Source organism: Acinonyx jubatus, chromosome C2 (genome assembly GCF_027475565.1).
Source record: "Acinonyx jubatus isolate Ajub_Pintada_27869175 chromosome C2, VMU_Ajub_asm_v1.0, whole genome shotgun sequence".
NCBI lineage: Eukaryota > Metazoa > Chordata > Mammalia > Carnivora > Felidae > Acinonyx > Acinonyx jubatus.
This window is the reverse complement of record NC_069384.1, coordinates 149,369,658-149,397,567: the sequence shown is the minus strand read 5'-3', so window position 1 is coordinate 149,397,567 and position 27,910 is coordinate 149,369,658. Positions and strand designations below refer to the sequence as shown.

General features: G+C 56.4%; 2 protein-coding genes across 7 annotated transcripts in view; one reads left to right on the top strand and one right to left on the bottom strand.

The window, feature by feature from the left end:
- Positions 1 to 12: 12 nt before the first annotated feature.
- On the bottom strand, positions 13 to 9,820 carry GORASP1 (golgi reassembly stacking protein 1). Of its 4 annotated transcripts, none has more exons than XM_027040731.2 (9): positions 9,666 to 9,820; positions 5,890 to 5,970; positions 5,116 to 5,319; positions 3,830 to 3,916; positions 3,550 to 3,680; positions 3,128 to 3,320; positions 2,230 to 2,380; positions 1,606 to 1,758; positions 13 to 1,369 (listed from the first exon to the last, which is right to left on the bottom strand). In XM_027040731.2, exons 1-9 carry the CDS (start codon positions 9,726 to 9,728, stop codon positions 1,107 to 1,109), a joined length of 1,326 nt encoding a protein of 441 aa, XP_026896532.1. In that variant the 5' UTR covers positions 9,729 to 9,820; the 3' UTR covers positions 13 to 1,106. The 4 variants fall into 4 exon arrangements, with proteins under 4 accessions (XP_026896532.1, XP_026896535.1, XP_014918264.2 ...); XM_027040734.2 differs by lacking the exon at positions 9,666 to 9,820 and adding an exon at positions 9,340 to 9,511; XM_015062778.3 differs by lacking the exon at positions 9,666 to 9,820 and adding an exon at positions 8,816 to 9,305.
- Positions 9,821 to 9,834: 14 nt separating this feature from the next.
- The window catches only part of TTC21A (tetratricopeptide repeat domain 21A), a 35,676-nt gene continuing 17,600 nt past the window's right edge, over positions 9,835 to 27,910 (top strand). The window contains exons 1-9 of one of the 3 annotated variants that reach the window (XM_053221650.1): positions 9,835 to 10,031; positions 11,318 to 11,447; positions 11,983 to 12,093; positions 12,736 to 12,902; positions 14,279 to 14,401; positions 16,642 to 16,799; positions 21,229 to 21,313; positions 23,403 to 23,501; positions 24,476 to 24,668. In XM_053221650.1, the coding sequence (XP_053077625.1) occupies positions 10,005 to 10,031; positions 11,318 to 11,447; positions 11,983 to 12,093; positions 12,736 to 12,902; positions 14,279 to 14,401; positions 16,642 to 16,799; positions 21,229 to 21,313; positions 23,403 to 23,501; positions 24,476 to 24,668 (1,093 nt within the window). In that variant the 5' untranslated portion in view covers positions 9,835 to 10,004. The remainder of the gene's footprint in view (positions 10,032 to 11,317; positions 11,448 to 11,982; positions 12,094 to 12,735; positions 12,903 to 14,278; positions 14,402 to 16,641; positions 16,800 to 21,228; positions 21,314 to 23,402; positions 23,502 to 24,475; positions 24,669 to 27,910) is intronic. The other 2 variants (XM_053221651.1, XM_027040721.2) reach the window with 2 other exon arrangements.

Below are 27,910 nucleotides of genomic sequence, written 5' to 3'. Positions count from 1 at the left end.
CTGGAGGTGGAGGGAGCAGCCTCCTCCCGAACTGTGGGGAAGAACGGAGCGGCCCTTACCCACTCTCGTCCAGCACCCCCCCTTCCCCCGTGGAGCGGGAGCAGTGTCTAAAGAGGTCCGGTCAGGACCCGCTTTGAAAGAGTCTGCTTAGGATGGTGACCTTAAATTTGTCATTTTTATTCACCACTGGGGCTGACAAAGCCTTGTGTATTTAAAAGAGATGGTTGTAGAAGTTTGGGAGCTGACAGGAGGCACCACTGGGTCTGAGGGGCGTCGGCCCTGGGGAAGAAGAAACGTCATGATCCAAGATCAAGGGAGTCTCTGCTGCAGGGCCTAGAGTCTCCACCCCTCCTCTCCCAGGAGAGGTGGACACGTTCACTGCTTCTCTCCTCCAGCTGGGACTGGCGTATGTCAGCCTGAACCGCCCGTGCAGTGCAGCATGGAGAGGAGGGCACGCGACCGAAGAGACCGTGATTGCGGCTCCAGGGGTCCCCAAGGCGCGGGGCTGCCTTCTAGTACACGCAGGGCCAGCTGAGCTGTGCGGGCCGAGTCAAGGCCAGCGCCATGAAGTGCCAGGCAAACACTCCACACCCGTCCCTTCCTCCTTCACTCCCATCTGCACCCCTGACCCCGCCTGGATGCTGTGGCCTCCCGGACAGCCATAGCGACCAGAGCAGGAGAAGCGCCGGACTTACGGGTACGTGGCCTAAAGATGCCAAGGCCCACGGCCTCCCCTTACTACCCACTCGCTTTGTCCCACCCAAGCAGCAGAGTCCCTTCCTCTCCCACCCCAGCTCCTGCAGAACTTAACCTGGGTGCCGCTCCCAGCCTCCCACCGCCCCAAACGGACTCGTCTGAGACTCTCAAGTGCCCGATTCCCCAAAGCCAGGACCGTCGGGCAGAATTAAGGCCGACACGTCATCTCTTCGAGACCAGTAGGGTCCGAGCGGACACAAGAGCCCTTGCCTGCCGAAGTCCCTGCACGTCACTGGGGGCCGCAGCCTAGGAAGCTGGACACGCCGGGCCGGAGGCTGGGCCGCGCGGCACGGCCCAAGCTGCTGCCCCACACCGAGGCCTCGTGAAATGCCACCGGGCCTCGTCCCACCCTAGGGCGTTATTTCTGGGGTAGAGAGCCGGGCCTGGCCGGACGCCCCCTCAGCCTCCGCCTCCGAGTCCGGGCTCTCTGTGCTCGCCGGCTCCTCCTCGGCCTGTGCTTCGAGCAGCTCAGCAGACAGCCCGTCTTCCGGTGAGGCCGTAAAGGTGAGGCTGTCGGGAAGGGTTAGCTGAGGCAGGTGGTCTGGCTGGGCCTGGGGGCCTGGGCTGTCCGGGAAGGAGACCTCAAACTCTGACCCCGACCACGTGGCCTCACCTGAAACACACAGGGTGGGGCTCAGGAGGCCTGCGGGACCCGGGGCCAGCCACTCCTCTGACCCCCAACCCCCAGCCCAGGCGGTGATGGGGAAGGGGGGCTCCGGTGTACAAATGCCTTGACGAGGCTCTATCTCACCCCAAAGCCAGCCTCCCTCCCAGCTGAGAAACTCGGGGCAGCCTTCCCAACAGCCCAGGGCCCTTCCCGGAAAGCTTCCGCGGGCGTCGGCCACTCACCAGCCCGCTCGTGAGAACCACTGCTGGAGCAGACGTCCTCGGGCCCTGCGGCTGTCACGGCTGTGGGGGTCGGCTCCGTGGGAGACGGCAGGCTGGGCCACACGCTGGCATTGCTGCTGTCCAACAGGGAGATACCCGACACGTCCAGGAAGCCTAGAGGAAGGGGCGCGAGTCTTTCCCAGCACAAAACCCCGGCCACCGGAAGACCAGTACCCTGGGGCACCTGGCCCGGCCTAAACCTGCAATGTCCTCAGCCCGTGGGGGCGCCCCCACCCAACCCCCAAGCGGTCCCCACTGCCTCCCGCCGAGCAAAGAAGAGAGTCCGCGTTTGGGCCTCAGGGGAATAGCACTGTGGCCGGGAGCCCAGACCCTGCCTGCTCTGTCCCCAGAGTGCCGCGTGACCTTGAGCAGGCCACTTCCCTTCTGCCGTCCCCCCATCTGCACGCGGCACTGGCTCACTTGCAACCATCCTCACATATATGACATAGGACATATATGCCACAGGACGACAGGTCCCGGGAAGGTTTTGGCACTTGGGTGAAAGCCCCGCCCTAAACCTGACGCCCACTCCAGCACCGAGGGGTGGCAGGCCCCCGAGCCTGCCGTCCGGGGCCCGCTCGCTACCTGGGTCCATGACTCGCTGGACTGGAGGTGGAGGCTGAAGAGGAGTCTCCATGGGACGTGCAAGTCCCCCAAGGTCTGGAGCACCACGGCTGGGACTCCCAGGCTCAGAAAGCTGTTCCTCCAAGGAGGAGCCGGGTGCCTGCAGCAGGGCCTGCGGGGGCCAGGGACGAGGAGGGAACAGGGCAGGGGCATTTCAGGTCACACAGTCCACCCTAACCCCCGGCCCACGCTTGCCAGGTGATCAGCGCTCCGCTTGAAGGTGCAGACAGCCTCGATGACCTGCCCCCTCCCCATCCAGGTTGGGCACGAGGGGCCTGGTGTGGCCTCTCCCGCAGCGCTGACAGGAGGAGCCCCTGGTGTCCACCCGGCCGGGTCCTCCCATGACCCGCCAGAAGAGAAGGCCCTCCCTGAACTCCAGCGTGCCTGGGGAACGAACCTTGCATGCCCCCCCGGTACAGACCCCAGGCACCAGCCCGGTGCCCCAGAGGCACTCGGGTGCCTCTTCCAACAGCCGAGAAGGCAGGTCTGGTGCTCTCCTACGGACTCGGCCAGACACCCGCCCAGCCCGGGTTCCGCGAGCCCGGCCTCTGACCCGACGTTACCAGACTCACCGAGGCACAGGACGAGGCTATGCCCACCTCTGAGCCTCAGTTTCAAATGAAAATGACAACTAGTGCCTTGCCATTACTCTCACCTCCAGACCCAAGTGGCAGGAGAACCCAAGTGGGCTTCACTGTCCCAGGACCGGACCGTCCGCTTCCACTAGGTCCCAGAAGCAAAAGGTCCTCCCCAGAGCTCCACAAATGGGCCCCCGGCGATGCCAGAGTCCTCTTTTCCCAGGTGGCAGGCCCCTGTGCCCACAGGAAGGTCCCCCCACTGGCAGAAGCCCCCCACGCACCTCCATGTAGTCACCCTGCCTGGAGCCGGTCCCTGGGCGAGGAGGGGCAGGAGAGTCCTGGGGGGTGGGTCCAGGTGGCGGGGCATCAGGTGGCGGGGCATCAGGCGGCGGGGCACCAGGTGGCTTCTTGTGGTGGCTGGAGGGCTGGGTTGGGATCCGGTGCAGATACCCGTAGCCGATGCCACACCCCAGACTGCCAAAGTCCAGAAACAGTCGATCCGAGGGGTGGTCCCCTAGTCGGTCCTAGATCCGCCAACCCCACCCACGACTGGCAGTGGAAGAGCGAAAAGGGCGCCTCCCGGCCCCGTGTTCATCCTCAGCATCTCTGCACCCAGAGCCCAGCCTCCACACCCCCCCTGTGCGATTCTGGTCCACGGCCAGCGGCCAGGTCCCGCCCCGCAGCCCTCCCACTGAGCAAGTACCTGCCCTCTCCACCCCAGGCTGCGTTGGGAGTTACAGTCACCTCCCGACAGGAGTCCGACTCGCAGTTGTAAACCATCAGCTTCAAGGGCTTCCCCTCGTGGGACTCGATGAGTGTAAAGAAGTCCTCGGACTACGACAAAGCCAGCGTCTGAGCCCTGCTCCCGGCACAGGAATCGGAGGCCCCAACAAAACGAGGCCCACCCCGCGGCCAGCACCCATCTCCACACCGGCGGCGACAGGCTTCAGGGACCCGGGGAGGGCAAGCCAAATCCTGCTCACCTCCTGGAGGATCTGGTCTGAGCCAACCACATAGTCTGTGTAGGGGCGCAGGCCGGCAAGGGAGGCGGGTGAAGAGGGTTCCACTTCCTGCGGAAAGAAGCACCAACTGCCTGTCTTGCTCCTGGAGCTGGGGGCGGGGAGGATAGAGGGGCCTGCCTCTCCAGGTACTCAGTGGGACTTCTGTCCTCTGTCCCCAGGCCCTACAGGACCTCAAGCCCAGACCCTCCTACTCCACCCCCTAATTTCCGCAGGCTGTCCAGCAGAGGGCAGCACCGAGGCGCCGCTCACGGCCCTGAGCTCTGCGATCTGACCTGGGTTAACTCCTGACTCCACCAACCCCGAGCCAGTGACTGTGGACAAATACTTAACCCCTTAGCATCAGTTTCCCCCCAGTTAAAGCAGGATACACAGTACTTCCCCACGGGCAACCTCAGGGTTGCCGAGAAGATTAAAAATAGAACACACATGAACAATGAAAACCACACGTCGGCTCGTAGTCAGTGCCAACTGTGTGGTTCCTGCTGCGGGCCTGCGGCTGGAGACCCCTGCGGAGGGGCTGGAGGCGGAGGCAGTGAGCAGGCCTGGGTCCGAGGATTGTTTCCTCCCTTGGGGTGGGGGGGAGAGTGCAAAGGGATTACCGCATCGTCACCCCCACTGCATTCCTGGACCAACCGAGGGAGGCTGAAAGACGGAGAAGCCTCCCACGAGAAGCCAGTAAGCGACAGTGGAGGCCACAAATCGGATCAGTCCACTGCCAGCTCAGGAAGCCCTCCGCCCACCGAGCTGCAGGACTCCTTCAAGGACCTGGGCACCACCAGGGAACGCAGGTGTGTGTCTGCGAACAGACCTTAACAGCAACACCTGTGACAGCTCAGTCGCTGAGATTCGTCAAGACCCAGCCCCCCAGGCAGCAAGCCAAGGCCCGAGGGGGCCTAAAGCAGGGGACCTGCCAGCAAAGACGAGATCCCGGCAGACCACCGAGTGGACCGGAAGAGACGCTATGAAGGGCGGCCGCCTTCTGGCAGCACGACCACCCCTCCAGGAGAAGGTACCCCGCCTCTCAGAACAAGAAACCAAGGTTTCGGGGGTAAGAACGTGCCCAGAGTCACCTGGCTCACAAGCGGGGTGACGAGGAGCTGACCTCCGGGACTCTAACAGAGAAGCACTGGCCGCTGGCCTCTCCCGGTTGCCCCCCCCCCACCCCCTACCCTTCCCCCCGCCCCCGCCTCCGCCTCCCCCTGCGCGCGGGCACCACCTCCCCCGCACGCCCACCCTGGCCCACTCACCAGCACATGCCACACGTGCTCGCTGGCCCTGCGGAAGCTGCAGAAGCGCACACTGGCTCCCAGCAGGCCCTGGCCGCCCCACATGTTGCTGGGCACCACCTCCACCTCGCGCACCTTCATGGTCTTCATATTGAACACCTCCAGCTTCACGGGCTTCTCCACGTTGGCCTTCAGCAGGGCCTTGAGCGTGTCGTTCTCCTTGTTCTGCAGGGGCAGTGGGGCTGACGCCGGGGCCCCACCCCCCACCCCCACTCCCGGGTCGGGGCCCCTCGCACCGGTCTGGGTCTGAGATGAGGAAGGGCCTGGGCGGCCAGCGGCCCCGGCAGGACCCGGTGAGGGCATGGGCCCCGGGGGGGGTGGGGGGGGGCTCTGGGCCGGCGACCCCTGCAGCCCCCACAGGGTGCCCCCAGGCACCACTAAACCTGCCTCCCTCAGCCCCTGGGGAACACAACAAAGTGGTCCAGAGCATGGCAGGACTGCCCCTCTAAGAGGCACCCCTCGGCCAGAGCCTTCGCACCTCTCAGGCCCCGAAAGGCAGCTCCAAGAGCCCCCTCGCCTCCTCCCGGAAAGCTTAGGAGCAGAGCCCTGGGAGAGCCCCAGTGAGGCTAAGTAGAGGCCTGGAGAAGGAAAGATGGGTTGGGCCTCCCTCCAGAAAAGGGAGGCAGAGCAGGATGGGGCCTGCCGTGGGACAGGAGACACACACACACACACACACACACACACACACACACACACACAAGCAAGGCAGACAGACGTCATATGGTGGAGCCTCACCAGCCTTGAGTGCCCGATGGTGATGATGAAGTCAAAGTAGGGCTCCAGGCCTGCCTGCTGGGCTGGGGAGTTCTCCTGTACCTGTCCCACAGCAGAGGCCACCGTCACCACCCCAACCCCGTGACTCTCCCAGAAAGCCCCAGCCCCCAATTTCAGAGGCCACGCATCACGGATCCCTGCGTCCCAGCAGGGACACGTGCACTGCACGAACTGTTCCAGGCAGGCCACACATGGGCACGGTCGAGGTAACTCAATCCTCTCTTGCCGCCTTCCGGGGCACAAATTTTCCTCTATAGGAAATGGCTCTTGTCTGATCATGATCCGCACAGCATGCTTCCGGACAGGCCTCCTAGGAGAGCTCAGGGCAGCCCTGGGGGCTTCTAGAAGGCCACAGAGACACAGGGTGGCACAGGCCTGTGGGGAGGCTTAGGAGACAGGGAAGCCGAAGAGTTTACCAGAAAGGTTTAGATGTGGACAGGAAGGGAGGGTCCCAGGACGGAACCAGGGTTGTGCTCAGAAAGAGGGGGAAGGCAGCCTGTGGCCAGATCCCAGAGGGCTCCGGACCCTGTGGTGACGGACTCAAGACCAGCCGGGGAGGCGTGGCAGCGGCTGAGGAGTGTGGCTGAGGAAAGCAGACCGGAGGGACTGCCCCAAGGGATGAGCCTGAGCAGGGCACCCAGTGAGCAGAGCCAGATCCCAGCCTCACAGCCTAGTCCCCACTGCACGGTACACAGGTCCCCCAGGAGCCACTCCTAGCCCAGGGGGGCCCCCTGCCCTGTCCTCCCGGAACTCACTGCTGGCTCCAAACACACAACAACCAGGCCTCACTGCTGGCTCCAAACACACAACAACCAGGCCTCCCAGCTGGGGTAGAAATCCATCTCAAAGGCCCCATTTACAGAGCCTTGCTCAAACAATGCAGGCTTTATACCCGGGGCTGGACCCTGCGGTGCCCCCACCCCCACCCACACCCTCAGGCCTTTGGCTGTGAGCACTTGATGTCCTGCTGGTCAGGCATCAGCCCAGAGGACACTGGGCTCCTGTGGCCTCCACAATGGAAAGGCCCTGTGGCTTCGACTACCCACCAGCCCCTAGAGTCTTGGATCCCCCCAGCTGAAGGAGAGCTCACACTGAGCCTCTGGATCAAAGCTAATTCGGCCCTGGAATTAGGAACCCCTCCTGGCTGTGACACCACCAGCTGGGCCCCTGCTCACCACCTCCCAAAGCTGCCATGGTTTCCCATGACAGTGAGCTCAGGAAGTGACTCCAATCCCAGCTGGCCCCTCTCCCAGCTGCCTCCTGCACCTCTACTCAGCCTCGGCTGTGACCTTGTCCTCTGGCTGTACTCCACTGCCTTCGCCCTGGGCTCTGCCATCACTCACTGTGGCTCTACGGGACCAATAATCTATGCCGCTGCCGCAGCACCCCCACTCCTGCACCCCCACTCCAGCAGCAAGCGCTGCCCTCAGTCCCACTCTCCCTGGCGGGGGGGCTCTCATCACCCCCACCCCACAGCCCCACCGGGTGTGCTTTTGTAACACTTTCCACTGTGTCCCCCAGCAGGGGACCTAATGTAATTAACGGTGACAGCTTACCCTTGCTGAGGACAGGCTCCGTGCCAGGGGACTGTGACACCTGCTCTACCTTGCATTTAACCCTTAAACTCCTACCGACTTACAGAAGAGGGGAAGCCCCAGGAAATGCAACCCAGAGCCAGCTCTGTTCCACCATCCTGTAACAACCAGTGCCTGGGAACCCTCCGTGGCTCTAAGCTTGCCGAGGGCAGGGTCTTCTCCAACGTGCCTGGCACACGGTGAGGATGCCAATATTGACAGAGGGCGGCACACGAGTCCTCCATTTTTAAAGAAACGTTAGTAAAGGGCGCCTGGGTGGCCCAGTCGGTTAAGCATCTGACTGTGGCTCAGGTCGTGATCTCACGGTTTGCGAGTTCGAGCCCCGCGTGGGGATCAGAGCCCACTTCGGATCCTCTGTCTCCCTCTCTAGCTCTCTCACGCACACAAATAAATAAACATTAGAAAAAAGAGGTTAGCAGGAAATGTCACACCTCCACGTAAAACGTCCCGATGGCTCCACAGGGCAGAATAAAATCCTAGACCTTCAGGACAACATGCCAGGCCCAATATAATCCGGCCTCGTCCTTTACCGCTGCCCTCCTTACAGGGGCCGCCCCGTCCATGCACTTCCTCAACACAACAAGCCCAGCCCACCTCAGGGCCTCCCTCTGCCCAGAAGGCTCTTTCTTCCACCAAGTATCGTACTGCCCACTCCTTCCTTCCGAGGTGCTTTGATGAGAGGCCTGTCCTGACCCATCTGTCACTTCCTCGGCTTTATCCTCCACCTCAGCAGCGATCTCCACTTACCGTGGAGATCTATTTCGTCTGTGCCTGCCTCCTCTCAGGGCCAGCAACCAAACGTAAGCTCCAAGAGAACAGGGACAACTTCTGTTCTGTCCCCTGATTTATCTCTGGCACCCCGAACTCCGCCTGCCAGAGCAGGTGCTTACAAATGTCCGTTTGGGGGGAATGGAAGACCTCCAGTCCTTTGACCTCTCCACTCTGCCCTCTCCAGCAGGCCTCTCCTGTCTTCACTGCCCCCATCGCCCCACCCCTCCCTCTTGCCAAATCCTCAGTTCTTTCCCTTTCCATCAACCTGTTGCAAAACTCTCCTGGATGCATCCCAACGTCCACCTTTTCTGTCAGGGGCCTCACCGTGATGCCAACCAGAGAAAGCCCATCACCCAGGCAGAATCCTGAAGCCCGCCTGGCTTTCCTTTTAGGAAAAGCCTCCTCTAGCCCTCCCCTCTTGTGGTTGTTAACAGAGCCTCCCACCACGATACAGACACGCCCTGCCTACACTCAGCCCTGCATCTATCCACGGTGCCCAAGGGAAAACACAGGGTCCTTACCCACTGTGCTCTGGGGTCAGAGACCCTCCTGTCCCAGCCCTCCTTCTCCGGGGTACACATTGTCACCCCAACTCTCCATCTGGCTGCTGGCCCCTCTCCTCCTCTTCAGACTCGAGGAACCCCACTCCGTCTTCACTTTGCCCGGAACTGCCAGTCCAGACCTCCTGGTCGCAGCACCAAGACGACTTTCTCGGTCGCGCCTCTCCACGGGTTTCACCCGAGGTCCCTCCCCTGCTGCCAGCGCTCTCCCCGTGCCCTCTGCGCCATCCTCCTGGCTCTCCCGCTCCCGCTCTCCCTGGCTGGTTCGCGCTGCCCCTCGAGCCCCCGACCCGAGGCCTGTCGACCCCATGACGGCGGCGCGCGGGCCGGCCGGCTCCCTGGCAGTCGGCATCCTCTCGGCCACCCCGACTCCCTGGACCCGAGGGCGGCGAGCTAGCGTCTCAGTGTTGCTGGCTCTCTCCCCAGGTCCAGCCCGGAGGCGCCCGCAAATAGGACCTAAGTGCACAAGTGCCTCCCGGCTGAACCTGGTGCAATCTTCATCCGGGCGAAGTGCCACTTCGGGACCAGGAAACGCTCCCGTTTCCTGCTTGGCTGGCACTCGGGGCCGGGGCCGGCGCCGGGCCGACCGCGGCCGCAGACAGGCCGGGGGCCGGAGGGCCGCGGCGCCGCCTCCCGGAGGAGGCTCCCACCAGGAAGGAGGCACATCCCGCCCCCGCCCCCACCGACACCACCCGGCGGCCCCTCGGGGGCCGAGACCCCGCCGCTGCCGACCTCGGGCCGCCGATAAGCGTCCCGTCGCTTCCGTGCGGGCGCCCAGCCAAGGTCACCGGCGCCGCGGGGGGCGACTCACCCCGTGCAGGTGGAAGCCCTCGGCACCGCCCGCGGGCTGCTCGGCGCTGGCGCCCAGGCCCATGGCGGCGGCCCGGCGGCGGCGCCCACCCAGCGGCCCGGCCCGGCGCCACCAGCGCGCACCGGCCGTCTCGGCGCTCGACTGCCCGCGCCTTGTCACGTGGGCGCCTGCCCCTCCCACCCTAGATTCTGACGCCCTAGGCAACCGGCCCGCCCCCTGCGTTTCCAGGGACGCGCTCTTCCAACTTCCGGCCGCGAGAGGCTTGCCCAGGACCCTGACTCCGGAATCCGGCTCAGCGCGACGCCCCCTGAGCCGGGCTCGGAGCCGCGAGCGCCGGAGATGAGCACCAGCGACTCTTCCCTTATGGTGCGTGGCCCGAGCGCTGCCCAGCCTTGCCCTTCGGGACTCTCCGCCTCTGGCCCCGAGACCCTCGCGCCCGGCTGCTCTCCTGCCACCTCTCCGACCCTTCCTGCTGCGCCTTTTACCCGCCTTTCGCTCCCCGCGCCGGCCGCTAACGAAGGGCCTGGCCCCTTCTGGCCTCACTGTTCCTGGCGAGCTCATCTTTTTCTCTCTGGTGTTCTCTGTGCACCCTAAGCCCCAAATCGGTATCCCCACCCAATCCTGTCCTCGAGTTCCCCCAAACCAAAGTGTCCTGAACCCATCTCTGTCGTCTTGCCATCATCTCCCTCTCCCCTGCCTCTGCCTCTTCTGCGTGCCCCATCTCAGTTATGGCACCGCTGTTTGATCCTGCAGCCTTAACTGTAACCCATCTCAGGTCCTTTCTAATCAGCAGGAAATGTCAGCTCCTACATGTCTCCTGACATCACCCACTGCTTTTTATCTCCTAGTCCAGAATCACCACCGTCCCTCCCCAGGCACCTGAAACAGTCCCCCCACCCCCACCCCCACCCCACATAGTTCTCTGCTTCACCTCTCTTCAGGAGCAGTCCCTGCGCCAGAGCCACTGCTCATCCATCCGCGCGCACACCCCCCCCCACACACACATATGAACACATCCCTCCTCCCGCTTAAACCCATTCTGGCTGCTTCCTATTACCCTGAGGATGATGTCTGAGCTCTTTCAAATGGCCCACGAGGCTGTTTACAACCCAACCACATCTCTCCCCAACCCCCGTACCCACAACCTTTAGGGGAAGTGAGACTTCACTTTGACATCTCAGCCCGTCTTACTGCATGACCTTTGTGAAGCCACACTCTGCATGGGCTTTAGCTTCTTTAACTGTGAAGGCTATGGAGAGAATAATGCATAGGATAATGGATGGAAAGCCCTAGATACAGTTCCCAACAGGCGATTAACCCACAATAACTTGCAACTCTCACGAGTGGCGTCACCATTCTTATCATTTGTCCTCTCTCTTTCCCCTTATTCCCTTCCTGAGACAAAGCCTCAGTTGAATTCTCCATCACGTTGACCCATAATCTGTGGATAATTCACAAACACCTCCAGACTCCTTCCTAGGGAATGGCATGGAGTTGCTCTTGGGGCTGGGGAAGAACAGAATGAGGCCTGAATGTCCTTTCTCTCTTCCTTTTCCGGAACAGAGGAGGAGCAGGGAGCGGGGGAGAAAGTGGGTCCGAACCGAGACAGAGAAGGGACTGGGGCTGTTGCAGCTGTGACTTCCTCCCCACAGGCTGGGATCGTTTACTACAGCCAGGAACGGTATTTCCACCACGTGCAGCAGGCTGCGGCCTTGGGCCTGGACAAATTCAGCAATGACCCCGTACTGCAGTTCTTCAAAACCTATGGGATCCTCAGAGAAGGTAAGGACTGGGCAGTGTCGGCCTCGCGACCTCAGGCACCAGCCCAGCACTGTCGCTCTGGCTCAGCCTGGACGCCTGCCTCCACCCCAGTCACGTTCCCACGGAAGAAGTCTTACGCTCAGTAGCTAGACTCCCAGCTTAATCCGCAGATGGCTGTGTGATCCGTATCTAGTTTGGGCGCAGGGGGATACATGTAGTTTGTGGCTCTTGGGCAGCTGGCTGGGAATGCCCTGAGGCCGTTCTTCAGAAATGGCCCCCAGCCCCGAAGTCCCAGCCTGCGAGGACTCACAGGTACATCTGAGCTCCAAGCCCTCCAGCCGCCCCTTGCAGCCTGGACCCTGGTACCAACAGCCCCTTCAGGGAACTTGGGCCACTGGGGACGTTTGGGACCAGTTAGCCCAATGATTCTGGCTGGAGCCAGGTGGTGCCAAGTCTTGGGTCAGCTCCGCGACGGGTTCCCACGTGTCTGCCGCAGAGCGTCCTGCCCTCTGGGCCTGGAGCCCCAGAACGTAACCACATGGGCTCTTCTTTGCAGAGCGCATCCAGGATGCCATCAGCAACCTGGAGAGCATCCGGAACCACCCAGACGTGTCCCTCTGCTCCATCATGGCCCTCATTTATGCTCACAAGTGCTGTGCAGCTGTCGGTGAGTGTGGCCATGCCCAGCGGGGCAGAGACCGCCCCGCTCCAGAGATGCAGCCCCCAAGGGCCGCCGCAGGAGATACGTACCCCGATGACAGCACATGCTGTTGGCCAGTGAGGAGGGGCTTCCATTCCCTCCCCCAGGGGCCTCAAGGAAGACCCGTGCCCAGGCCCGACTGAGTGGGAGCCATGCGCAGAGAGGGTGACAGCGGGAGGGGTCCTCCTTCCAGCTCCCAAAAGTTGGGAAGACACCCTCTTTCCTTCGCCAAGATCTTGATGAGGGCGAATCGAGTTGGTGTAAATAGTCCCACCCCTAACGTCCACCTCTCTAGAGGCAGGGAAAGATTCCAAGACGCTACGAACCACGATGTCCCCTCCCAGGATGGACTGTGGGCCTGAGGTAGGCGATTCAGTTTGGTCTGTCTGCTCAGCAAGCTGCCAGGCACAGAGGAGAAAAGATAAATCTCAGCCAAGTGCAGGCGTGGGCGGCTCCTGGGGTTTCCAGCGCCTGGGCTCCTTGGAGTCTCCCGCGTGTTAGAGGAGGCTCAGAGCGGCCAGAGAGGTCCCCGAGCCCTCAGTGCCTCCTGCGGGGCCAGGCCGCCCTGCTCACTCTGCCTTGCCCTCCCCCCTGCTCTCGGATTCACAGACCGAGAAGCCGTTCAGGAGCTCGAGAACAGCCTGAAGGAAATCCGCAAGACAGCCGGCGGAACTGCCCTGTACTATGCCGGCCTCTTCCTCTGGCTCGTGGGCCACCGTGACAAGGCCAAGGAGTACATCAACCGCACGCTGAAAGTTTCCAGCAGCCCCAGAGAGGTACCTGCCTCGGGCATCATGAGGGCAGCAGCTGCAGAAAGCAGCATCCAAACACATCAGCCTGGGGTGACCGTTACTCCCCCCGGGGCACCCCGGGGACTGGGAGAGGGCCGCACCTGAGCACGGACGAGACCCTGGGTCTCACAAGGGCCCCCGCCCACGTTGTCTCAGGGTTCAGCCGAGTGAGTACACGCTGGCACGTGTCCGGAGTCTAATCTGCAGACAGGTGTTCCGTAGCCGGTGCTGTATATTTTTAAAATCTCGGATGAGTTGCTGACATTGAGAAACCAAAAGGTTTTTACCTAAAAGGCCAGATTTCCTGGTTCTTTTGGCAAACTAGATGAGCGGTCTCCACCGTGGGCCTACCTTGCCTTCTTGCAGGGGTCTGCTGGCCATCAGCGGCGGCCCATACCGTGGATCGCATATTGGATCTCACATGCTGTGGATCTCACACGTGGGGGATCTCACACGTGGGGCATCTGTACTAATGGTAGAGTTTGAAGCCTCAATCTAGGCTCAGTCTAGTCACCACCGCAGCAGGGGTGATGTCACCCCCCCCCCAAAGGGGTGAAAATTGGTTCCCAGAGAAGGGGGTGAAAAAAATCTTACTATATAACACACAGAGGGGCGGGGGCAAAAAAAACAAAAAGTATAAAACACAGATTTACACACTACATAAACAGGTAGTATATCTGATATTAAAATGTCTTGGAGGGAGGGGAAACGATTCGGGAAAATGTCTGGAAAGGCTCCTTAGGAGGAGAGTAATGGTAAAGAGTGAGAAACCCTGGTCCAGGGCAGAGGGATGCTTCAGGGCAATGTGGTCCAACTACACCTCGGACCTCACCTCCCAGGCCCGGCTGCCTATCAGCAGAGACTGGGTGAAGGCTGGAACAGAACTGGCAAGGCCCCCGAGCTCACAATGGCCCCTGCTCGTTCCTGCCTCCATGCAGGCCGGGCCCTGCGCTGGGCTAGGACATGGAGAGGGCTGGAGTGGTGGCCCCCTGATCCCAGTGCTGAGTAGACAGCCAATGACAAGACGGGTGGGAGTGTGTCAGTAGGGGTAGCAGAGCCACAGGGGTCAGGGAAGGGCCCAAGCCCAGCCTGGAAGGTCACGGAAGGCTTCTGACAGGAGGGCCCTCCCAGGCTGAGCTTTAGAGACCAGTGGTAGTTGACTGGGTGAGGGGGCTTTGGTCAGGAGAGCTGGGCTGGGAAGGAGCAATCAGAGTGAAGTCCTGAGAGTGAGAGAGAGCAGGGCTGCCCTGGAGTCTGCAAGTAGGTGTGCCTGGCAGGGCCTGGGGGTGGAGAGTGACAGGGGTCGGACAAGAGGCTCTGCGCGGCCAAGGACTTCATCTTCTGTCTTGTTCTGATCCCAGGGTTATGTGCTCAGAGGCTGGGTGGACCTCACCTCAGACAAGCCCCACATCGTGAAGAAATCCATCAAGTACCTGGAACAAGGAATGCAGGACGCCAAAGATGTGCTGGGGCTGATGGGAAAGGTGGGCAGCGGGGGACGGAGGCGGGGCGGGGGGTTGTCTCTGCCTGGGCCATTGGAGCCAAAGATCCACCAGGGGACTTCGGGCCAGACGCTCTGTCTCCAGGCCCTCTCCTGGCCGATGAGGAGCGGGGGCCCAGAGACAGTCAGGGTCACACGGCAGCCCAGGGCCCACTTGGTTCTCACAGTCCTTCCGGCTCGGTGTGGGTTCCCGTCTCATTCTGCATGGGTGGGGCGGGGGGGGGGGGTTCTTCTCAGGGTCTGTCCTTTTGTCTCTGCCTCTCCTTTCTCACCCGTTAAATTCAATGGGCTGTAAGAGGAGGGAGGTGCGTTGCAAGTTTTATGTTTTCTGATCTCCACTTAAGTTCCTTTTTTCTTACGTGACCCTCATGGAATCAGCCTATGAAAGAAAAACTAGCCTCTTATTCCCTTCTCTTTGTATATACCTTAGAAAAGTGAACGTGTCCTCATTTAAAAACAAAACAAAACAAAACAAAACAGAAGGCTACTAAAGTCAAAAGATGAATGAAAATGACATCCTCAGCCCCCCTGCTCCAGACAACTCACGCGGCCATTTTAGGGCAGCGTCTCCCAGTCTTTCTTCTAAGCACGCGGTTCCGCATGTGCCCTCGCCGGGCTTTCTGGGAAGCAGGAGCCAAGGGGATCCTGGAGCAGGAGGTTTATCGGGGGGTGCCCTTGGGACCAGCACCTGTGGGGAAAGGGACAGGAGCAGGGCTGGGTGACAGAAGTGGCTTCGTGACATGGCGCAGGCCTCAGCCGAGTCGAAGTTCTAGGGCTGGGGCGGCCCCTCCCTGACCACGTGCTGAATGGGGGCTGCCCCCTGGGGACGGGTGTGACCTGGCACGAGGCTGCTTCCTTTAGCCACGGATGACCCCACAGGGGTCAGCTGTCAGCTGCCAGCTCTCCTGGTCCTGAAAGGGTTCCCACTGAGCACCTCCGCAGGGCAGGAGATAGCGTTGTTTGGTATGTTTAATATTGACATCTTTAATATGTTTAATACAGCTGTAATCACAGGGCATCCTGTCATTTGGTTCCCTTTTCTTCACGTAAGATTCCACCATATGTAAATGTCACCTTGAACATCTCCATCAAGCCAGTCCCCTGTCGCCTGGGCCCAATATAATTTGTCACCCAATCTCCTGTTGTTTGGACCCTGAGATCATCTACAGTTTATACTTAGAGTGCTGCAGTGGGGTCCCTGGGTGGCTCAGTCAGTTAAGCGTCCGATTCAGGATCTCAAGGTTCATGGGTTCGAGCCCCGCGTTGGGCTCTGTGCTGACAGCCCAGAACCTGGAGCCTGCTTCGGATTCGGTGTCTCCCTCTCTCTCTGCTCCTCCCCGACTCTCACTCTCTCTCTCTCATTCTCTCTCTCTCTCTCTCTCTCTCAAAAATAAATAAACATTAAAAAGAAAGAAAGAAAGAGGGCTGCAGTGAGCACATGTATGCATAAACCTTCATCTAGAACAGTCCTCCTCTTGTTCTCAATAAGTCGTGGAAGGGCGGGTTGCCGAAGGTCTAACAAAAGCTCCCCTCAGAGCCCAGTTTCAAGTCCTTTGGGAGCAGTGCCCTCTGCCCCTCAGGCACATGTCGTGCCTCACTCAGGAGAACCTGGTGGCTGACACTGGCCTGCAGAAGCCAAACTCTGGCCCAGGGGGCCCTGATAGAGAAAAACAAAACGCTTTAGCCGCCCCTGGGCCTGGGTGAGCGGTTTTCAGCGATAAGCTCGAAGAAAGCGAACGGGGTTCAGCATCTGACTTCGGCTCAGGTCATGACCTTGCAGTTTGTGACTCCGAGCCCCGCACGGGGCCCTCCGCTGTCAGTGCAGATCCTCTGTCCCCCTCCCTCTGGCCCTCCCTCACTTCACACCCTCTCTCTCTCTCAAAAATAAACATTAAAAAAAAAATATTTAGAAGAGAAAGCGAATGGGAAACGAGTGGGCCGTTGGTGGAACTCAGAAGTGCCCAGCACCCCCGGGCCTCCCTCTAGCGGGTCCCCTCACGTGGCCCTGCTGGACCCCACGCCTGCTCGGGGCTCACCCGTCTCCCTGGAGCCCCTGCCTTGCCTGTCCAGGAGCCCAAGATGGCTGTGGACCCTGATTTGTCGCTCTGAGCGCTGACTGCTTCCCCAGGGGCTTCGAGGGGGCCTACAGTGCCCACGTGTCAGGCTCTGCTCCTGCTCCCTTCGTGGGCACCGACGGAGACTCCTCTCTTGGGCTTTCAACAGGCGACATACTTCATGCTGCAGCAGAACTACTCGGAGGCCCTGGAGGTGGTGAACCAGATCACCGGCACCTCGGGGAGCTTCCTGCCCGCCCTCATCCTAAAGATGCGGCTGTTCTTGGCTCGGCAGGACTGGGAGCAGGCGGTAGAAACAGGACACAGGTGAGGGGCGGGGGTCGCTTCCTTTCTTTGCCAGCCGAGGGCGCCGATAGGGTCCCATCGTACGAGCTGGAGAGATAGGAGACATCATGTATTTGACGGAACAAGACAAAAAAGTGACTATTGTTGACAGCGGAGGTATGAATGGTGATGCGATCACACGGGGAGGGCAGGGAGGACGCGGTCTGATGGGCACACAGAGAAATGGGCATTATCTAGAGGCACGAGCTGATCGTGTAGGAGGGCGCTGGAGGGAACGACCCAAAGAACCCAAAGCGCCAGGTTATGGGACGACAAGCAGTTGTCTCTAAGGAGAGGAGGGCAGGGGGGAGTAAAGGGACCACTGCACTATTTAATTGTTTTCAACTACGGGTATGATATACTGTGATAAAAGCTTCAGGGGGAGAGGTCCCGGTGACTTAGCTGAGGCTGGGCACGTCAGCCAGACGGCCAGCTCTAGGGAGTCCCTGGGCCATGTAGAACCAGGCACCTCGTCAGGGTGACCTGGGAGCGCTGTCCTCGTCTATAGAAAACAAGACCACTTCAGGGGAAGGGTTGTCTGATGGAAGGTTTTCTGAGGATGGGATTTTCTAGATAAACTGAAGCCTCTCTCTTTAAACTCTTAGCGCCTCAACTATTTCTATTAAGTAATTCTAAATGTTCTCCCCCAAAGAGAGTCGCAGGCTAATTTCTTTTTTTTCCCTGAGCGATCACAAGTTATCACTGTGAAGCGTTACTGAATTGTGGTAATACACCCCACACAGTTCAAGAACAAAACAAATCGCAAGCAGACCCCTTGCCCCGCTGTGGACGGGTGGTAATTTCTCTGATGATCTTCACTGATACCTGCATCTCCGAGAGAGGCGGCCGGTCACAAATGAACGGGATTCCTGCCAGCTCGGCCCGCGGGGGCCCCCACGTGCAGTGCCTGTGTGGGCCTGGCTGATACCTGGGGACACCTGGCCGAAAGCCACAACCTCAGTGTGCACCACCTCCCTCACCCAGCCCCCCTGCCCCGGTGTTCAGTGCCAAAGGGCTGAGGCCCACACCCGATGCCTGCCCTCCTGGAGGTTTTCCCAGGTAGTGGTGCTCCCAGAACTTATCTTTTTAAGTTTGTTTGTTGGTTTAAGTAATCTCTACACCCAACGTGGGGCTTGAACTCACCACCCCAAGATCAAGAGTCTCATGCTTTTCACACTGAGCCAGCCGGGCGCCTAGCCCCCATTGTTTTGTTTTGTTTTTTTTAAATCTCTGCCCCCCTCTATGTGTGTTTCTCTTTCCATCCCTAATATGATTTATTTTTCCCTGTCCTCTTGTTTTCCTTCGTCAACATTAGAATAAGTTCTTTTATTAGTCTTTTCAAAAACTTTTTTTTTAATGCTCATTTTTAAGAGAGACAGAACAGGAGCAGGGGAGACAGGGAGAGAGGGAGACACGGAGAAAGAGAGAGAGACACGGGGCGGGGGGAGACACAGAATCTGAAGCAGGCCTCAGGCTCCCGATGTGGGGCTCGAACTCAAGAACCATGAGTTCATGACTTGAGCCAAAATCAGACGCGTAATCGACTGAGTCGCCCAGGAGCCCCCTTATTGGTCTTTCTAAAGATGCAGCTTTGAGTTTTGTTAATGGTCTCTACCACATCTCTGTTTTCTACTTCATTAATGTCTGCTCTTTATGATTTCCAGCGACTTCTTCCTTTGGGGCTGTTCTGCTCTTGTTGGATCAAGGGCTGTTCAACTCTTGAGGTGGATGCCTGGCTGACCCATTCTCAATCTTCTTTTAGAATATCAGTGTGTACGTCTGTGGATGTCCCTCAAGGCACCATTTTTAGTAGTATCTACACATTTGGATGCATATATTTTCAGGATCATTTTGGCTCTAAGAATTTTCTAATATCCACTCTGATTCTTCTTTAGTGCATAAGTTATTTAAAAGTTTTTTGGGGGGACGGGGCGCCTGGGTGGCTCAGTCGGTTGAGCGTCCGACTTCAGCTCAGGTCACGATCTCGCGGTCCGTGGGTTCGAGCCCCGCGTCGGGCTCTGGGCTGATGGCTCGGAGCCTGGAGCCTGCTTCCGGTTCTGTGTCTCCCTCTCTCTCTCTTTAAAACAAAATTTTTTACGAGAGCCTGGGTGGCTCAGTCGGTTAGGCAACTGACTTGGGTTCAGGTCATGATCTCACGGCTCGTGGGTTCGAGCCCCGCATCAGGCTCTGTGCTTACAGGTGAGAGCCTGGAGCCTGCTTTGGGTTCTGTGTCTCCCTCTCTCTCTGTTCCTCCCCTGCTCGTTCTCTGTCTCTCTCTGTCAAAATTAAATAAACATTAAAAAAAATTTTCTAAATAAATAATTTTTAATTTTGAGTTTTTTTTAAATATCCAAATGTTTTTGGTTAGTACCTTCAGAATCATCATGAATGGTTAGAACTGTTTGAATGTTAACTGTGCCTAACTAATCATGTTAGAATTTTGTGTGTTCATTAGAGTAACACCCTTTTTTCTAATGTTTATTTGAGAGAGAGAGAGAGAGAGAGAGAGAGTATGTGTGTGTGTGTGTGTGTGAGAGAGAGAGAGAGAGAGAGAGAGAGAGAGAGAGAGAGAGAGAGAGTGGGGGAGGGGCAGAGAGAGAGGGAGACACAGAATCGGAAGCAGGTCCCAGGCTCTGAGCTGTCAGCACAGAGCCCGACGCAGGGCTCAAACTCACAACCTGTGAGATCATAACCTGAGCTGAAGTTGGACACTTAACCACCCAGGCGCCCCTAAAGTAACCCTCTATTAAGCAGAAGGCCATCCCTGACCAGGCTGAAAAATATATGAAGTTTCCTACAAAGAAACAGAACATCGAAAACCCCACAGTACGTATGACCAGAAACCGCATGTTCACAATGAAACACATGATGGAAAGCGAGGTTCCCTTCCCATCTGGCAGCCACGGATTGCCCCCCAAGCACCTCTCCGCCACCCCAGGACCATGCTACGATAATCACGCCTGTGTTCGCTGCAATATGAATGGCCTCTGTCACAAAGACACCCCAGACACATGACTTAAATAATGTGAAAGGTTATTCCTCTGTCAGGTAAAAGTTCAGGTGGTTGCCCGGGACAGGGACAGCAACTTCACTCTGGAGGGTCCCGCGCCCCTTCTTTCTTGCCACTCTACCTAGGATGCGGCTCACATGGCCCACATGTCAGCCAGTAGGAAGGAGGAAAGAGAAGAAATGGAAGGCATATGCTGTGAGGATACAGCTGGACATCACATGGGACACTTGCATTCACATCCTGTCGGCCAGAACTTAGTCACAGGGCCACACCTAAGCTGCAGGGGGAGGCTAGGAGATGTAGTGTTTATCCTGGGTAGCAAGTACCCAGCCAAGTGGGGAGTTCTAGTCTGTTTGTTTGTTTGTTTGTTTGTTTGTTTGTTTTAAGTAGGCTCCTCACCAAGCACGGAGCCCAACACAGGGCTTGAACTCACAGCCCTGAGCTCAAGACCTGAGCTGAAGTGACACCTGGGTGGCTCATTGGTTAAGCATCTGACTCTTGATCTCAGCTCAGATCTTTTTTTTTTAATGAATATAATTTATCGTCAAATTGGCTTACAAACAACACCCAGTGCTCATCCCAACAAGTGCCCTCCTCAATGTGCATCACCCACTCTCCCTTCTGCCCCCCGCCATCCACCCTCAGTTTGTTCTCTGTATTTAAGAGTCTCTTGTGGTTTGCCTCCCTCCCTGTCTGTTTTTTTTCCCCTTCCCCTTCCCCTCCCCCATGGTCTTCTGTTAAGTTTCTCAAGACCCACATATGAGTGTAAACATGATATCTGTCCTTCTCTGACTGACTTATTTCACTCAGCATAATACCTTCCAGATCCATCCAAGTTGCTGCAGATGGCATGATTTCATTCTTTCTCATTGCCAAGTAGTATTCCATTGTGTATATAAACCACATCTTCTTTATCCATTCGTCAGTTGATGGACATTTAGGCTCTTTCCATCATTTGGCTATTGTTGAAAGTGCTGCTATAAACATTGGGGTACAAGTGCCCCCGTGCCTCAGCACTCCTATATCCCTTGGGTAAATTCCTACCAGTGCTATTGCTGGGTCATAGGGTAGATCTATTTTGAATTTTTTGAGGAGCCTCCACACTGTTTTCCAGAGCGTTAACTCAGATCGTGATCTCAGGATCGTGAGTTCAAGCCCTGGTCTCCCTCCACGCTGGGGGTGGAGCCTATTTAAAAAAAAAAAAAAAAAAAAAAAGACCTGAGCTGAAATCAAGAGTCAGACACTTCACCTACTGAGCCACCCAGGTGCTGCCCTGGGAGTTCTGTTATTAGAAGGAGAAGGGTAGAATGGATAATACAAGACCATCAGAAGTGGCTGCCACATCACCCTGGCCTTGCCTGTGAATACTCTCGATTCATGGGGCTCCTCTTCCTATTTCAGAATCCTAGAAAAAGATGAAAGCAATATTGACGCCTGCCAAATCCTAGCTGTGCATGAACTTGCAAGAGAAGGAAACATAACCATAGTAAGTTCTTTCAAGACTCAGGAGTCAAACCTTGAAACACGCACAGCCTGAGAGGAAGCCCTCTTAGTGCCCTCATCCCCAGGGTCTTGGAGGGTGCTCCCTGGATCTCAGCTCCTTCCCTCCCTCCCTCCCTCCCTCCTACTCCCTGTCAAGGGGAAGTCCTCTGGTTTGCTCTTTGGGTCGGCAGTGAGGTTGACTGTGGTTCGGGTTCACCTGGATAAGCCTTGGGATCCTCACTCATAAAGTGGAGAAAATTCCCACCACTTTGTGAGGTTGTTATAAGGATTAAACGGGATGACAAACGGGAGAGCTTGGAACAGTGCCTGATGTCACGAAATGCCATTTAAAAAAAAATTTTTTTTAAGTCAATAAATGTTTATGTAAGGATTTTCACATGTGATTCCTTCCACTGCCAATCACCATAGTTCCTCCTAAGTCCAAATCTAATCTTCAAAATAACCCAGAGTTCTTTCTGTTGGGCATCTTTGATCTCCACTTGAATATGGACGTACCTCAAAAATTCCCCACCTGTAATGTTTGGGATCCAATTTTTGTACTTTAGGGCCACGTTTGGGGTCAGAGTAGATACATCTGCCTCGTTCTCAATTTCAAACAGCCTCTGAATGTGAATGAGTCCAAATCATATTCACCCCTAAACCAGCACACCCTAGAATTGTACAGATTGTTGGGATACTCCACCACCTAAGATTTTTTAAATTTGTTAGGTCTTTCGCAGAGTTTTAGCAGATAGATGTCTTGTCGAACACATAGTTCTGTGAATAAAGGAAACCGCACATATACTCTATTAGGCGTTTCCAATGATGTAGGTCTGCAGAAAAAGCAGGTATTGGCCAGGTAGAGCCTAGCCCCAAACTTGCTCCTAAGCCCTGTAGTGTTCCACAGAAACCCAAAACAGCCCCCAAACACAGAAACAGTTCTTCATGAAAACCTCAATACTGGGATAGGTTTTTATCTTTAAGAAGAGTTTGCATTCTCAACCCATACCATTGCCTTTTGAGTAAATACACTGCTTCTGTGAAAAGCGTGGCAAATCAGGAGTCGCTAAGGGGGTCATGATGGGAAGAAGAAGCTTCCGGTTCCTTATGCGCAGCTCTGAGATTGTGGGTTTTGTGCGGTGGGGTGAGACAGAGGGTACAGTCCATGTTTAGAAGGAACCCGCAAAAGAGTCCCCAGCACCATCGCTGGGTAGGAACCAGAGAACAGATGGGCCTGTCTTCAACTTTATGCAACCCAGGAGCCTTGGGCAGGCCTTCCCGGGGCCTGAGGGTTAATTCTAAGGGCAGAGTTGTCTGAATGCCCCTCCTTCACCCCCCGCCTCTCCCTGGCCCAGGCTGCTCAGTGCTAAGCTTGCTTTGCACTGACTGAGCAGAGTAGACCTGCCCCATCCGGGGTTTCACTCCTGGCACTTTTTTGCAGCCGGGAACTAAGAACTCCCCGCTCCTCGCTCCTCGGTAGGGGATGGACAGAGGAGTCAACCAGAAAGCACAAAGGCTTTGGAGCCAGTCACCCGGTTGGCTGAGTGACCTCAAGCAAATTACCTAACCTTTCTGACCCTCTGTCTGCTGGACTGGACCATTCAGACAGCTCTATTGACTCCCAGGGCCTTTGAGAGGATTCACTGGCATGACAAGGGGGCACCAGTGTGGTGACTCATGTCACCATGGAGCAGAGGCTCGAGGCCAGGGACTCGCCATGAACATCTGCTCTTGGGCCAGCCCAGGTGATGTGCCGCCGGCCTGGTCAGCCGCTGTGTGGGCACCGTGACAGCTGGCTTCTGGCTCTGGCCGGGTGGGTCCGAAAGGGCAACTTCTCTTTGCAAATCCATGAACAAAGGGGCACTGCCAGCTCTTGGGTGCATAAGCTCCTGAAAGTTCCACTACGGGGCTTTGAAATCATACTGGTGCCTGGGCCCACCCCAGTCCAGTTGAACCCAAATCTCTGGGGCTGGCCTCTGGGCATGGGTGTTTTAAGATCTCCCAGGGGGTGCTAAGGGACGGCGGGGTTGTGAACCTCTGCCCAGCTTCCACTTCATATATTGCCTCTGACGTTGTCTGTTTTGTCCCCACAGGCTGCCAATCATGTTAGAAACCTGATTAAGGCACTGGAGACAAGAGAGCCCCAAAATCCAAACCTCCATTTTAAAAAAATCCTTGTGGTTAGCAGGCTGGTAAGAAGGCTCTTTTCCAGGTTTCTGAAACCGTGCTTCTGGCCTGGTATTCCTAAGGGGAGCCCTATGGCCCCCCTGGGAGCCCCCTGGGGACCCTGCCCTCCCCTCTTTGGCTCCAACTTGGCCTCTCAGGCCGATGGCCCATACCTAGCGGCCCCTACCCGCCTCTGAACAACACCTGTGTCTCATACACTCCGTTTCCTTGGCCCAGATGTCGCTCAGGGACGCTGGAAAGATCAGAGCCATTGGGTCTGACAGTGCTTTTAGAGTAGGAGGCTCCTCATTTGGGGGAAGAGAGCAGTGTTGTGGCTGTTACACAGCAGAGCTATGCCTGCCTCTAGCTCGGGGTGCCAGGGCACCCAACTGCCATATTGTCTCTCTGTGGAAGTGACCTGGAAAGTCAGGCCTGCCCGCACCCCCTCTGCCATCAGGCAGGTGCAAACAGACCAGGTCGCCAAACAGTCTGTCTCTGTCAGACCCTTCAGCCCCAAAGCAGATTGACTAGAAGGAGTTGCTGCAAAATCTGGGGTGGCTGTGGGGCCTCAGGAACCAGAACCGCGCGGTTGAATGCCACTGGGACACCATCCCTCCCTCAGGGACACACATCTGTGTCTGCTTCTCTGTGCTCGTTCTCCACACACGGCCGGGAACATGGCTGCCCTCGGGGCCACGTCCCACCAACAGGGCACAAAGAACTCTGCCCACCCCCCCTTCAGTTTTTGAAAAACTTCTTGGCAACTCAGACAGGAGGTGGGCCCTTTGGAGGGCCCCGTTCCTGGAGGCAAATTCCACAGATGTGGCCAGTGTGAGGCTTTGGAAGCTGGACAAGTGCACAATATGGGTCATGGGCCCCTCTTAGTCTCTCCTAAGCACCCGAAACGGGACTGCCAAAGTGTCCCCCATTTCTGACACGGCCTTGCTTGGACAGGCTGGACTGACGGGTCTCCCTATTCCCACGTGTCCGTTCCTTGCAGTGTGGAAGGCACCAGGTGATTCTGCAGCTGGTGTGTGGCTTCATTGAGCGCACATTCGTGGCCACAGCTGCCTATGCCCACATGGCCACAGAGCTGGGCTATCTCTTCACCCTACAGGACCAAGTGAAGGAGGCATCTCTGTGGTACTCGGAGGCCATGAAATTGGATGAGAGCAGTGTGGCTGCCTTGACAGGTCTATGCGGTCCGGGCAAGGGAGGGGGTGGGGGGTGCGGGAAGGCAGGTCGCAAGGTAGCCTCTGTGGGTCCAGAAGAGAGATGCTGGGAAGTATCTTCCCTAGAGGGTGTGTGAGTTTTGGAGTACATTGTATGATGGGGTGCCTTTCCATGAATTGTTGTCTGTTTGAGAGAGAGAGAGAGAGAGAGAGAGAGAGAGAGTGTGTGTGTGTGTGTGTGTGTGTGTGTGTGTGTGTGTGAGAGTGGGGGAGGGGCAGAGGGAGTGAGGGAATCTCAGGCAGGCTCCACATACGGGGCTCGATCCCACAACCCTGGGGTCATGACCTGGGCCAAAATCAAGAGTTAGGCACTCAACCAACTGAGTCACCCAGGCACCCCATGAATCAGCAAGCATAGATGTAAGAGACACAGGAACTGTCAGAGTGTGGCCACAGCCACTCGGATCTGCATCAGACCTCCGATGTCCACACTGTGACCCCCTGGAGGACCAGCAGCCTGCCCCTCCCGCTCAGGGGCCCTGCCTCTTCTCAGGCCCAGCAAGGCCAGTGTTGGAGAGGGTCCCAGTCCGGGAGCACCCCAACCCAAAGCCCCTAGACTCTCCCTCTGCAGGCCCTGAGCTGAAAGGCCACCAGAGCAATAGTTTTGAGAGTTTTACTTCCCTGTCTGTCCAGAGGCCCGCCCACCCCGCTCTAGAGAAAGGTCAGTAAATTTCCCAGACCCCAATTTTCATTTTACACATTTTGTTTTTAAGCCGTCAAATCTATGGCTTAAAGAGTCTGGTGAACTCTGAACCAGCAATTTAATTTTGGTTGAGGAAACTGTATGGTCCCAGGCTCAAGGCAGGCTGGCTCCTTGCCCCAGCTCTCAGGAGCCGTGTCTTTTGGGTCCAGACACTTCTCTCTATGGTCCAGGCTCTTCGCCAGCACAGCATGGTTATCTGAGAGGTTGTTCACCACGTCAGCTGACTCGTGAGCCCATGCATCTTCCTCCACTTCCAAACCCATAAAATCCTGGAAGACGTTTTGAAAAGATAACGCAGCCCTAGAAACAGAGAAAGCTGCCTTTGGTGGACCAGCAACTTTGAGAACGTCACATTTCTAGAGGATATAAAACACATAGCATCAAAAGTAAGGAAATGACAAGCCACTCTGGAAAGCCATATGCCAACATGGTACACAGACGGGGCAGCTAAAGAAACAAGTAGACCCGTTTTCTCCCAAAGAGCTCCAAGAAAAACAAAAGTTGACAAATAACAAGGGGCGCCTGGGTGACTCAGTCGGTTGAGTGTCTGACTCTTGGTTTCGGCTCAGGTCATGATCTCACGCTTTGTGAGATTGAGCCCCGCGTCGGGCTCTGCGCTCCCAGCGCCTGCTGGGCATTCTCTCTCTCCCTCTCTCGCCTCTCTTTCTCACTCTCTCTTTCTCAAAATAAAAAAATAAACATTAAAAAAAAAGCGAAAAAAAAAAAAAGCAAGCTCATGGTCGCTGGAGGCTGGGAGCTACACAAGCCACGGGGCAGTCAGCGAGATGACGGGGGACCAGAGAATGGAATCAAGGAGACCTTTGAAAGCGGTGGGGCAGGAGGGAGCAGAGCGGAGCCCTGTTTCCCACCGCCACCAGGGACATGAAGGACAAAAAGATTTGCTCCACACACAGGCCACACCCCCTAGGACAGCCCCCACCCAGCTCAGTCCTTCCCCACTTCCTCATTCAGGGGAGCCCCCTCGCCAGTCAGCCAGAAGGGAAGTCCAGTGCCCAGAAAAACAGTGACCTTAACAATTTGGGAAATCTGCCTCAGCTGCTAATACTCATCAGTCTAGTCCGTTTGTAAATCTGCTAACAGTTTGAAAGGGACCAAGTGGACCATGCAAAGCCAAGGCCCTCTGAGAAGCCAAGTTTAAAGCCAGATACAGAAAAGACTTCGCCACCACCCACTAAAACACCAGGGTTTCCAGAGGCTACAATGTCAGTCAATAAGTAAAGAAGAGGCTACAATGGCAAAGATTGTAGAGAACGAAAAAGTTACTGAACATTACAAATACGATTGCAAAGTAAATTAACTCCATAGATGAGCCAAATAGTGGGATGCATATAAGTGAAAAACCAAGATGTTCATTAGGAAGACAGTCAGGAATACACCAAAATGACCAAGAAATATCTATAAAAGAGATTCCTCTTTTATAGTAGTAGGAGTAGAAGGATTTGTCTTCCCAAACTCAAAACACATTACAGAACGTCAGTAGGTAAGTCAGCTCCAGGTCAATGCTGGAGTAAACAAGGCGATAAACAGAACAGAAACAGGTCTTACAAATAAAGTGACATTTCAAACCAATATGGCGGTAGGTTTCAACAATTCATGGTTGGACATCTGGCTATCCAGTATGAAAAACGTAAAGGGAAGTTCCCAGCTCACGCCATATTCAGAAATAAACTTCAGGGGCGCCTGGCTGGCTCAGTTGGTAAAGCATGTGACTATTAATCTTGAGGTCGTGAGTTCAAGCCCCACATCAGGGGTAAAAATTATTTTAAAAAATGTTTTTTTAATTTAAAAGCTCCAGATGAATTAAACATTTAGACATAAAAGTTCAGTTGGACTTGGGTTCCCTGGAGGAAACTCAGAAGCCCTAAAAGAAAATATTTTACTGATCTATGTAAAACTTTAAAACTAATGGGTGGCAAAAGACAGTGAAAAATAGTTAAAAGGTGAATGGCAAACTGGTAGAAAATGTTTGCTATAAAGGGTTAATAATCTTAATATTTATGAAGAGAAAACAAATCGCCCTAAAATAAAATCAGGCTAGGGGCGCCTGGGTGGCTCAGCCGGTTAAGCGTCTGACTTTGGCTCGGGTCATGATCTCACGGTTCGTGGGTTCGAGCCCCACATCGGGCTCTGTGCTGACAGCTCAGAGCCTGGAGCCTGCTTCAGAACCTGTGTCTCCTTCTCTCTCTCTCCTTCTTCCCTCCCCCGCTCGTGCTCTGTCTCTGTCTCTCAGAAATAAATAAAAATTTAAAAAAAAAAAAAAAAGAATCAGGCTAAAGCTAGGTACAGGAGATTCACAGGAGAAAGGAAAGGGGCATTAAATGTATGGAAAAATGCTCCTTTCCCCTCTTGGTAAAAAAAAAAAAAAGGAACTAAAATGAGTTGTTTTTCACGTTTTCACTGGCAAAGAGTGAAGCACGTCATCGAGGTTGTGGGGAAAGGCTACTTTCAAATTCTTGGCAGTAACACTAATTCAAACATC

Coding starts and splice junctions, on each gene's coding strand:
- GORASP1 (XM_027040731.2), bottom strand. CDS start 9,728: ATGGGCCTGGGCGCCAGCGCCGAGCAGCCCGCGGGCGGTGCCGAGGGC. Junction 3,321..3,549: donor GCCTGGGGTGGAGAGGGCAG/GTACTTGCTCAG, acceptor GGACTTTGGCAG/TCTGGGGTGTGGCATCGGCT. Junction 1,759..2,229: donor CCAGCGAGTCATGGACCCAG/GTAGCGAGCGGG, acceptor CCCTTCCTCTAG/GCTTCCTGGACGTGTCGGGT.